This window comes from Ciconia boyciana, chromosome 11, assembly GCF_034638445.1.
Source record: "Ciconia boyciana chromosome 11, ASM3463844v1, whole genome shotgun sequence".
Classification (NCBI taxonomy): Eukaryota; Metazoa; Chordata; class Aves; order Ciconiiformes; family Ciconiidae; genus Ciconia; species Ciconia boyciana.
The window spans coordinates 8,218,056-8,230,535 of record NC_132944.1 but is presented as its reverse complement, the minus strand read 5'-3'; the positions used below and the strand labels follow the sequence as shown (position 1 = coordinate 8,230,535).

The following is a 12,480-nucleotide window of genomic DNA, read 5'->3' as shown; positions in this document are numbered from 1 at the left end:
CCGCGGAGGGGAAGGGGGGGGCCGGGTCTGTATTACGGGGCCGCGCGGGGGGTGGTGTTTTGTTTTGTGTGCCGTGCCCCTGTGAAAGGTCAGAGTTCGTGACCCCGCCCGCCGCTGCCGCCGCCCGAGAGCGTGTCCCCGCTTCCTCTTCCCGGCACCAGGCCGGCCGCGGCCCCCTCCATCCCCCTCGCGGGGCGGGGCTGGGGACGGCGGCGGCGGGGGAGGGGCTACCTGAGCCGCTCCGAGCCTTCGCGCCAACGCTCCAGCGGGCAGCGCCGGCCGCGGGCCCGCTCCGGTGGCGTCCCCTGCACACGTGTGGCGGCTCCGGGCCCGGAGGCCTGTGCTGTGCTCCCGTTGCGCCCCGGCGGTAGAGGGCGCTGGGCAGGCACCTGAGCCTAGAAGATCCCGGCTTTTGCCCAGGCTCCCTCTTGGGAAGTTGCGAGGGGAAGACGCTGCCCCGGTTCAAAGGCAGCCCGTTGTAACCCTCGCTTGTGAGGCTCCTCTGTAGCCTGCGGCTTGAATTAATTGTTCGGAGGCGGTTATTATGTGCACGGGTGGGTGTTGGTGTTCCACGTACGTCTTGGTTCTTGCTAAAGATGTCGAGTCAAAGGTAGGCTTGCAGTTGATGCTGGCTTTCACAAAGGCCACCGCCAGACTGTCCCGAGACTTTATTTCATTTTGTAAAGTTGGTGTCATTGATGAGGGTTTTCCCAGTAGAGGTGGCTGTAAGTGAGGCTTGTTCTGCCTCCAGATGTGCGATTGTAGGCATGAGCCAGATTTGGGTGCAGCTGAGGTGGTTTAAGAGCTTACCACCTTTCAGTACTTGTCATCTCTTTCTGAGGCTATCATATGTTGACTCGTGATCCCAGTTCACTGTCATAACTGTGTGTAGCTATTTCTTAACCTACCCCTATCAAAATGATCTTAGTTTCTCTTAAGTCTAGTAAGTTTCTCTTAAGTCTAGTAATTTTGACAAAAGCTTATTTAAGGAGTGGTCAGATGAACAGTAAAACTGGAAGATGTGAAGTGATAGGAACTCCTGAAAGGAAATGTATGGACGAGATAGCAGCTGAAGGCAATAATCACTTAAAGAGGAGGTGCTGTTGTCTGAATAGTTACATGGTCAGCACCCTGATTTTTTTGTTTGTTTTTTTTGTTTGGTTGGTTGTTTTTTTGGTTTTTTTAGAACTGGCTATTTGGGACAAGGATGTGAAAAATGAAGAACTACGCCTATGAATTACAGCCTTACTGTCACAAAATGAGTTAATAACATTAAGGCACATGATATACAGATGTGTTTGCAATACATAAATAAAGGAAAATGTTTCAAAAAATCTTGGGTGTTTGTTCACTATTGTAATGTTAAATATATGAAGAATTTTCAAATTCTCAAGATATGGACATGCACATACCTTCAAAAGCAGATTTAGGTTTTTTTAACTTCATAAAACATACTATTAAAGTGTAAATACATTTTTGTAACACAGGTACCTTTAAGGATTTTCAAAATTCTCATAATAGCCTTACTGTAGAAGTAGGTTAGATGTTAGGGCAGGAATGTGTTTCCCTTGTTATAAATCAAGGATAATGATGTATGGAGCAGCATCTTCAAGCACAGCATGTTTTTTAAATAGAGGATTTGGCAAAAAAGCCCACCTTTTTTAAAGTGAAATAAACTAAGGGAATAAATTGCTGTTAGTCTGGCTTTAAACTGTGAGATGTGCATCTGTTAGATCATGGTTGTAAGCAAAGTTAAACTGAATCTTTAGTTTTGTCCTTTATTTGCTATCCTAAAATGTTTTCATCAGAATCATAATCAACTTTTATCTTTTAATTACTTTTTTCACACCAGCTGTGTTCATGATTAGGTAGAAAAGTATTTCAGTCTTGTGGTCAGAGGATTCTCTGACAAGACCTAGTATTTCTTGCCAATGGTTATGTTCAGTTGTGCACTCTTCAGTGATGGGTTGTTACTTGCTGAATAAACCAGGGAATAAACCACCATGAATAAAGAAGCTTCTGATTTTTAGAGTTATCTTTATGAGCAGGAACTTAAGAATATATGGAATGGGAAAGAAGTAGGCTAGGATGCTCTCAGTTAAATTTCTGCTTTACATAGAAATCTCTATAGTGATGATTATTTTGAGCTCTTCAGGGAAATAGTGTGTTATTTTTCCTTGATAATAAAATATATTTTAAATTAATTTGCTTCTGCTCACTAGCAAATTGTCTTGCCCACACCTCTTAAAAGGGAGGTCCAGCCTTTCTGTGGCTTTTGACTGCTAACCTGTTCCTTTCTACTTTTCTGATCTCTGACTTATCATTGTTTGGAGTGGATTGAAATTTTGAGCTTTTCAGCTGATGCATAGAGAACGCCAGGACTTTTCAAGGACTCCCAATAACAACTTCCCTAGGTGTTTGTGTTTTGGCATTTGTTCACTTTTCTGTAGTAGTTGTTCTGTAATTGCTTACCAGGTAAGTCATTTTCCCACAAGTCTTCTCAACCCTTTTCACTATTCCATGTTTAAAAGTGTGCAAGAGTGTGCTGGGGGGGGGTGGTGTTTGCTTTTTTTAATTGGTTTGGGCAAAGGTACATTAGATATAATGACAAAGCTTTGTCAGTGGTCTTAGTGCCTGAGAGAATTTACCAATTGGCTTAGAACTGATAAATTAGAGGGACAGACTATAGTGCAGCTTATTTACTCCATTTATTCTGTTTTATAGTGACTGTGTATAGTCACTGTGTCAAAGACAACCTTTTGACATAGGTTGTCTTTCTTCTAGTTTTAGGTATTGAAAACTAATGTGATTCTGCACTCTGGGGCTCAGAGGCACTGCAGTAATAACGATGTATACCCTGTGCCCTTCTGCTGAATGACAGGCAGTCAGGTGGCCTAGCTAGGAAGGTTGCTTTCCTTGCCTGTGTAATTACTGCTATTATTTCTTGGCCTTTTAAAGTGTTCTGCCCCTAGTGTTGTGTTTAAGAATGTGCCTCTCACTTGTCACTACATTTTTTTTTTAATGTATGAACAGAATTCTCATTACAGTAAGTTTGAGATTTGTCTGAGGAAAGACTGGAGGTACAAACGTGTATGTCTGAAGGCCCTAAAAGTCCTGTCAAAGATCCTTATGTAAACCTGTACAATTAAAGATCTGCAATATCCTTTCAATATGTATTAATAATCTTTGATAGCTCAAGGGAAAATGAAAACACTTGCTTCCATAAACTGGTAGTTTAGTTTCTGAAAGGTTTTCTTGATAATACAGTATATATTGGCAACCAAATGTATGTGTACTTGTGAAAGGATTGCTGTGGCATAATGGAGTAGCAGTACAGAAAAGACCGGCAATTACTGGGATGCTATGCCCATAAAGTAGGTGTCTGCTGATGATAATTTCCAAGGGTGTTGGATGTGTACCTGAGTGTACAGCCTGCTTCAGCAGGGCTCCCTCTTCTAGAGTTTTGTGCATTGTGAGAATTTTGCGATGGGAGGATGTTGCACTGAAGGTTTCTCGCTTTGGAGCCTAACTGATCTAGTGGCCAAGAGGAAGGGTGTGTTTGTTTACATCATTGTGCTTTTAAGCATACACATTTTATATCTTGGTTAAAGCCTAAGGTCTGAGATACTTTGAGAAGGAGGATATTGCACTCAGACCAGTGGTCTAGTCTGTTAAAGCAAAATTCTGTATAGTTTTGAATGTTGCCGGTAGTTCTGTATTGTTTTGAATGTTGCCAATGACTGAATCGGTTACTGACATTGCTGGAAGGCAACATACACAGAAATGCTTTAAAGGTGTTTTTTTCCTCTGAGTGGTACTGGAAATGAAAATGCAGTAATGAGAATTGTATATCCTATTAAGCAAAGCCTACAGATACCCTATTCAATGTTTTGCACAGTAATTTGAAAATAAACCAAGTAAGATTGCTTAGTGTTATCTTGTAAAAATGTTCCAAGGTATACATTGGTAGTTGTGAAGATTCTGAGGGTGGGAGAGAAGTGATCATAAGTTAAAACTACATGCTTTCATAGTATTATGACTTTATAGAAATAAAAATATTGGTATTTCATAACTTCTGAGTGTGTGATTTAGTGTTTCTTGTGTTTAAAAATACTGAACAAATTCCGAGTTCTCTTGTGTAGTGTTGTACTAAACTCTAACTACTTGAAATTTTGGAAATGTTAAATTTGCAGCTCACAATTAACTGGTTGTGATAGTGACAGGCTGTTATTTTTTTTAATTATTTTTTTTGGGATGCTTCTAGAAGTAGCTGACACATACTGCCTGTGCTCTAGTGAGACAAATGTCTTGCCTGTGGGCTTATTTAAAGTTAGTTAATAGCTGAGAAACACCATGACTCCAAAATTCTATGTGATACACCAAATTAAAGATAACAGTGATACATCCTTTAGTGTCCCTTCCAGTTGCTGTCCATCTTCTTTAATTCCCTTTTCACAAATTCCTCTTGTTCCACTTACCGACAAGTCTTTGACTGAAAGGAAGAACGGAAAATGCTAAAGCCAGAGATGAATTGCCGCTTTCCCCTTCTCTGCTTCCTGCTTGGCAAGTTGAGGAAAGCTTTAGAGGACAGGAGGAGTTGTCTCCTTGTTCTTCCTTGTTTCTGCCACCAAGAGAAGGTCTTGCAGCAGTTTTACTCTGAGCTCTGGTGCGGAGTGGAGCATGCTGTGCAGCTCCACCGTGCTCACTGAGGTTGGCAACAGAAAGGGCAGTGAAGGAAGCTGCATCACGATTGTGACAAATTTTGCTGCAGTTCTTGCGATAACTTCAGTGAAATATAGAACTATACTGCATGCCCTTAACTTATTTAATAAGCAATATTGTATTAGATAATGCTAAAATTTGCTAAATTTATATACACAGACTTCTAAAAGAGCATTAGTAAAAAGTGCTTGTATAGGCCCTTTTTGGCTTTAGCTATGACTAGAGAAAAATAAAATCAACAGAAGATGCTGGAGGTGAAAAAGATCAAAGAGAGCTGAGGTACTCTACAAGTAAAGGTTACTAACTATACTGGCAGCAAAGAAAAGAATTAAATATGTCTACCATACTGTGGTGAGCTGACCTTGGACTGCAGCCAGATGCCGACCCAGCCGCTCACTTTCCCCTCCTTAACAGGGCAGGGGAGAAAATAGGATGAAAAAGCTCGTAGGTCAGGATAAAGACAGAGAGATCACTTGCCAGTTACTATCATGGGCAAAACAGACTTGACTTGGGGAAAATTAATTTAACTAATTGCCAGTTAAAGTAGATTTGGATGGTGAGAAAGCCAACAATTAAAACGCCATCTTCCCCTGCCACCCCTTTCTGCCAGGCTCGGTGTCACTCCTTCCCTCCCGACTCCTCTACCTTCCCTCTCCCCTCCAGCGCTCGCAGCGGTGCGTGGGGGATGGGCCCCTCAGTGCACACCAGCTCCTCTCTGCCCCTTCTTCCTCCTCACGCCTTTCCCCTGCTCCAGCGTGGGCTCCTCTCCACGGGCCGTGGTTCTTGTTGGGAAGTATTCAACTGCTCCCAGCCATAGTTCAGAAAGGATTTCAGTGGTGGTCTTTTTTAAACTACTCTGCTGATAACAAGAACCTTTTAGCTCCTCCCTTTTGTGGGATAGTTACCTCAGAAGGAAAAATGCTCTGCAAGGCTGCCATACAAGAAGAGGAGGGAAGAGGCCCCGTGGAAGTTGCTCCTCGCCCAGGAGAACAGATTGAATTCAGCATAGACCAGAGGTGAGATGGGAGATGTGCACGCTTACAGGGAGGGAAGGATGTTTTACATGTGGAAGGAGAGAACCGTTGCAATGCAAAGGTGGGCTGTAAGAGTACCTATGGCATAGGCCAAAAACCCTCTCTCTGGTCGTGGTGGTGGTGTTGGCAGTAAAAGCACGTAATGGACTAAGAGGGGGTCAAAAGTCAGGGCAGGCCAAGAAGTACAAAATAAAAGCAGGATTTAAGGTTATTCATGTGTTTTAAAGGGTTGGGATTGACAGTATTGTAGAGCTCTTTTTTTTTATTATTATTTTAAGGTGTCATTTCAAGTGCTTAAAATTTTCATAGAATTTTCCTGAAACTTTTGAGGTAAATTTTAAGAGCAAAGCTGATACCTAGCATGAAAGAATTCAACAGTTATAAGTGACTGAGAAAGTTTTAACAGTATAAACTGTTTGGTCTGGTTAATGTCACATTCAGTTTAAATCTCTCTTTTAAGTGTTAGTAGATTATTTTTGAAGTACAAGTCCTTGTGCGTTGTGTTCAGGTTCGTACCTGGCTGGGCAGTGCTGAGGGAAGCTAGTGACCCCCATCCTGTGGGGTTTTTTGCCCTCATTTCTCTGTACTTGTCTCTTAGCAAAAGTGAGCTTGCTGTCTACTCTAGGCTTTGTTGACTGCAGAAAAATCTCACTTCAACCTGAGTTCTGAATAGTTTTACTGGTTTATTTGGAAATGCAGTTATTTAGCTAATGATGTGCTGTTTTATTCTGGAAGGAGGGAGGAGTGATTCCTTGTGCTCATGATGCTCAGGTGGTGGTCAGAATTAAAGTATTGCTTGTGCAGTGAGGACTGTTCCAGTGAGTAAAAGGTACATCTTAAAAAAAGTCTCTATATCTTATCTATGTTATTTGTTGTTATCTCCAGAATGTGCAAGGACAAAGATGCAATGCTGTCTGGGTACAATCTGTGGCATTTGCCTTTGAACTTCTCGCTAGCGAACCTGAGTGTTAAGTGCAGTCAGATTTAGTTTAAATTAATAGAGGACATGCTGTCCACTGAGACAGTACACTACAAGGATATTGAGAACACTAGAGAATGCAGTGACTTCCCTCCATCCTGAAATGCCATGGTTGTAGTCCACTGGACTTGCTGATTCTTCAGGAGCTTGAGTAGCAGTTGCTGTTTTCCACCATCTAACTGACAACATCAGAGCTCACCTGATCCCTTTGTCTTGTGCACCAAGCCGTTTGATGGCCCTCCTTTTGGTACTGAGGTCATTGCATAGTTGATATTGTGTGCACATTCAGACATGTACGTGGCCATGGTCTTTTTATTTGATACCGGGTTATAGCTTTGCGAAAGTACAAGTGGACTGACCTTTTTTTAAATCGAGTTTGTCCTCTAAAAATATTTGAGACAAAGGCAGGCAATTATGTGGTAGAGCAGAGATTTATTTCATTCTAATGAACATGCACAGCAGATTCAAGATTTCTGAGGCAAAATACAAATTGATAACAATCCAAAGTTGGATTAAGGTTTCCTTTAATGTGCTTAAATGCTTTCAGAATTACTCTTTCTCACCACTGTAGCAAAAAATATATAATTGGGCACTGAAATGCAACGTTAGGAATCTGAACCAAGTGCTGTGAAAGCTGATGGATTTAGCAGACTTCATATGTATGGTTTGGGTTTTTTTTTTCTGATTTACATCATCTTGTGTTAATGACTGGGTATTTTTTTTTTGAGATCTTGCTCAGCAGTGAAGTCCCACACTGACTGCAGCTCTGTTAGGCCTGCCAGCATGCTGCGGTTGGTTTTGGACTGATTAGAAGAAAGGCAAAAAGTTCTAGAAGGCATGCAGGAATATAGAAAGTATAATGTACCTGACACCTCAGTGTAGTCTGGGAGAGTGTATGGTTCATATCCAGGTAAAGTCTAGTGGCTGTGTAGCCTTGCTGTACTTCTTTTGTTGTGCGCTCTGCTGCTTATGAGATTTGTATTTCTGATTGTAGGAGATAAAACTTGTTGATCCAATAATTCATTGGTGTTTATCATGTAGTGGCTGTACTTTTAAGAGAAATTTTGCAGAGAATAAGCTAGAAAGAGTTTTTGATTTTATTTAATAAATGTCATATAGGGAAGTTTATTTTTATTCATTAATATTTGTAAAAAGCAGTTTTAAGAACGATATGCAACTGCTATACATTGAAGACTCTGAAAGCAAGAGTAGTGCAAAATCCTAACCCTGCCCCAAAATTCACCTAAAATGACCTCTCAGTATGACATACTCTATTACTGCAGGACCTCACTGCTTTCTAAGAGCTGTCAGTATGAAAGTCATTACTGAAGGTAATTCCAGTTCCTCTGGTGCTTTAAGATCACATTTGTCTGCTGGCAAGTACTACAGTTAATAATGTGGCATATAGTATGTGAAATGAAAATATAGACAACTACTAGGCAGTTTAAACTGTCCTACAGTTTCTTTTAACTTAGAGGAGCGAGGAAAGGACATAAAAATGTAGTACTACAAGTAAAAAGATGAAAAACATCAGAGCATGTTCATGTAAAATGTATTCCATGCCTTTCCAAACCATATAGATTAGAAACAAGCTGCAACACTTCTCTGGGGAAAAAAGGTATTAAAATAATCAAAAGAATGTAAAAACTTCGATATAAAGAAAGGATGGCAAAGAATGACAATGCTGTTTCATGGGCACTTTAAAGGTTTCCTGGTGTTTGTTGTTATTTTGTGAAAAAGGAAGACATTCAGAATATTTGTGAAACAGTTTTTTAGGAAAGGTCAATTTTTTAAAAAATTTATTTTACTTGTGTCTCTCTGAAAGGGATTGTAAACCTGCCCCAGAGTCTAGAAACTTTCTTGTCAAAACTTGATCAAAAGTGGTGTCTCAGTGTTATCCAGACTGAAGTATCTCACTGTTTTTAATACATAGAAGTTTGTATGTTATGTGCCCAAGTAACTTGTGAAGTTAGACTACTGTTTTAAGTGTAGCACGTAGGAGGTTCACAAAGTGACAAGGGGATATCTTTTCCCCTCGCTGAGTATTGGCACTTGTTTTACCTTCACAAGCAGTGATACTCGCTGAACATGGTTACAGCCAAAGTAGTCTTTATTGCTTTTGTACCCAAGTAGCGTGCACACAGGAAAAGCCTGGTTAGTATTCAAAGCTGTGTGGTTTTCATCAATCGTAAAAGCAACACAGAATCAGCTCAGGAAAGGTAGTAGTCCCAGGGCTAGACCAGCAGTGCTTGCGTAAATGGCTTAGGATCTTGTAATCTCTGAATACTCTCCAACTCCAAATGACTTGTACTTTGATTTGGAAAAATAATTTAATAACTGTTTAAAAAACAGTTTTTAACTAGGCGTATACTGTAAGATAGATCTAAAATAGTAGTTGCAGATAGTGGCTAGTAATTTTAATGCTTTTTGATAAGTAGCAAAATAAGCAGAAAAACACTGAAACAGCAAATGAGATCAGCTTGCATGTGAGCTATTGACTGAGTAGCTAGTACATTGACATATTACTGAATTTTTTTGGAAACATTTGTGAAGGTGTGGAACAAAACCTTTGTTTTGAAGGAGTAATACTAGCTACAAGTTAGGAATAAAGAGCTGTTTGAAGGAAATGGCATATAGTAAACTGATTATCTATATACCTGTATTCTAAGCTGTTAAAATTTTCTAAAAGGTGATTACTGGATTAACTCTGAAATGAAGATAATTTCTGTCTCTGGTGCTTAGCTTTGCTCAAATTAGATTAATAATTGGACTGAAATTGTGAGGACATTTTCATTTTTTTTTTTTCTTTGGGCTGTATTGAGGCCATTTATATCTGCAACTGAAGTAGAGTTGACTGGTAGGCGGGCTTTACAGGAGGTAAATGCAGTGTGGACTGAAACACTTCATCATAGCAATTAGGTCTCAATCCTATTTCTACTGGAAGGCCTCCACTACTATCTTCTGATTTGATGCTCTTCCTTGGCTTGTCTGAGAATTGGTTAATAGGTAAGCGTCTGTTAACAGTAACTGGAACTGCAAAGCTGGAATTAAAGAAGGTAAAAATAACGTAAAGGAAAAGCCTGTAGAACTGCAGTTATGTTTTGCTCTTTTATTTTTCCACATTACTTAAAACAATGTTTAATAGCACTGTATCTTATTTTTTTACAACAAAATATTTTCATGTATTCATTTCCTGCTTATAACTGAAAACTTCATACAACAGTCACTAAATGTCAGCACCTAAATCTTCATAATACTGTTCTGTAGTGCAGTTTTGTTTTGTTTGGGACCACGGTTAGAGGTCTTACTCTGTATTCAACATTCTCTTATTTTTTTTGTCAGTGCAAAATGTATTTAAGGGGGGATAAACATTTACAGTGTATTGGTAGCAAGGCTGTGATTCTAACATGAAACAAAGAGTTAACATTGGTGTTCATCCATTAACTAAAGAATACAAAAGTTTTACTTTTCTCATACTTGGTTTCTGTTTGCATATGATAACCTATGCTTTATGAAACTATCAGACTCGGATGTATCAAAAAAACCCAAAACAACTATATTTTTATTTAGTGGTAGGTGTGTATTTGTTTTTTCAAGCCTGTTTTTCCAAGTGATAAATTGAACTACCTTTATTATTTGGATACATAGTATAGGCCTTTAAAAATACGGACAATTCTAAACAGTTTGTTAGGGTCAAAAATTCAGATATCCATTAAGCTTCCTGAAGAAAGGGAAAAATGACAGTAATAAAAATCCCCCCCCCAATATATTTTAATGTAAGTAAATTCTTGAACATGGTATTTTTATACAAAGCTATATTTTAATCATAAATGCCATTCTATTCCTCAGTTAAATATAGGACACGAAACCATTTTATTGCAATGATTAGAACACCACTTCTCAACCTTCTTTGTAAAAAAAATATCAAAACACTAAAAACAAAAAAAACAACCCCAAAACAAAAAAACCAAAACAACAAAAAACCAAAACCCAAACTCCAGAGATCCCTCAGCTGGTGTAAAGCAGCACAGCATCTTTGAAGTCATACAGACACTTGGCTGGTGAGAATCCAGCCCTGGAGATGTAGTGTACAACAGCAGTCTGATGTAAGGTACATTTAGCCACAGGAGTTCCAAAGCACTCCAGCAGAGCAGGTTCAGACAAGTGCATTTCAGCCCACCAGCATATTTCAAATGGTGTGCTGGTTATATGGATTAAACTTTTGATGACATTTTTCATAACAAGAACAGCAGAAACAACAGGAGCTTTGAAAATAGACTATTTAAATAGATGATAAAAATCTTAACACTACTAAGTAGACTAGTGTTAAATAAAAACTGTCTGTAGGTTTATAATAAATTAAAAATAACCTTTGGGTTTGAGTCTGATACAGTATTTAGGGAGAAGTGAAATTATTCAATGTCTGGATTTGTAGAGCTACTGGAGTGCATTTCAAAGTACTGCAGTGGCATGAAATTAAACCCTTTAAAATAAATTATACAGTGATCTGTTTAAAATTATAAATTTATAGTAAGTAATTATCCTGAATCATAGCCAGCGAAGTGTTGGTAGACCAGGTAAACTGAATGTTGTGTTTGTTCATTTTCTGTGGAAGCAATTTAGCATACGCAGGGCATAATTTCATGCTGGCACTTGTTAATGGATGAGTAATAAATCAGGCCACAGAACTCCTTAGAAACATGAAAAAATGAAGCTGTAGTTCAATAAAAATAATAAAGTGCTTTAAATGAGCATTTGTTGTTTACTATGTTGTTTCTCATTTCATGGTAGACATCAAAACCAATCCAATGAAATATGATAGTGCTCTAGAGTAAGTAAAACTGAGCCTGTTACTTACTGTAGTCAGTATTTCCATGTATTTTCTTGTCTTGATGTTAGACTTAGTTTACTGTGAGATCAGAGGAGAAGCTTATAGTATGGGTTGAACTTGCACAGACATAAAGATCACCATAAATATTCTCTATTTTAAAGTTTCCATTTGCAAAAATGCGGATGTAAGAAGAAGGAAGCAAAAAGAGCAATTTGGAACAGCTCATATCCAGTGTATGTAGCCAGTTTGCCTGAAATACACTGTTCAGTTTTGTAAGACAGAAGAGGGTTGCTGGGAACGTATAGAAATCTGAGAATTTATTCCAAGTCCATTGAGTGATAGCTGCTATAATATGGAAGCTTCTTCCATGGCTTCAATCCACCTAAAAAGGGCAGGAAAGAAAAAGTGGGACGTATAAAATTATATGCATTTTAAGAACATATGTATTTTAAGAAAAATAAGTATTTTAAGAATGTAAAGCCTGAAGAGGACTGTATTTCCCATCCCAGCTCTAATGAGGAACTATAGTTTTGTGATTAAAGCAGGGAACTGGGTACTAGGACTCTTGTATTTCTAGTACAACCTTTCCAGTAATTTATTGTAAAATCTCAAAGATTGTACAAGTGCTGTCTTAGAATAGGAAAGATGAGACCACTGAAGTATGTTTAAAAGCAACAAAACCTCCCATAAATACTCATTTCCTTCCCTGTGTGTCTTGAGGTGCTGGCATTTTTATTACTAATTTCATGACTATTTCATTATGTGGAAGCAGGAACATTAGAATGGGAAATCTAAACAATTATTTGTTGATGAGGAAACTAAGAGATGGGTAAATGGAACACATAAATCAGAGAAGCTTCTTTACAGTAATCACATTTGACAGACTTCTAGGCGTGACTCTTGAGACTCGGTCT

The 12,480-nt window shown here is 38.9% G+C and overlaps 1 protein-coding gene across 1 annotated transcript in view; it reads right to left on the bottom strand.

Moving 5' to 3' along the window:
* Positions 1 to 11,860: 11,860 nt before the first annotated feature.
* Positions 11,861 to 12,480, bottom strand: part of FGD5 (FYVE, RhoGEF and PH domain containing 5) — a 105,429-nt gene continuing 104,809 nt past the window's right edge. The window contains exon 20 of the mRNA XM_072876117.1: positions 11,861 to 11,948. Within this exon, the coding sequence (XP_072732218.1) occupies positions 11,912 to 11,948 (37 nt within the window). The 3' untranslated portion in view covers positions 11,861 to 11,911. The remainder of the gene's footprint in view (positions 11,949 to 12,480) is intronic.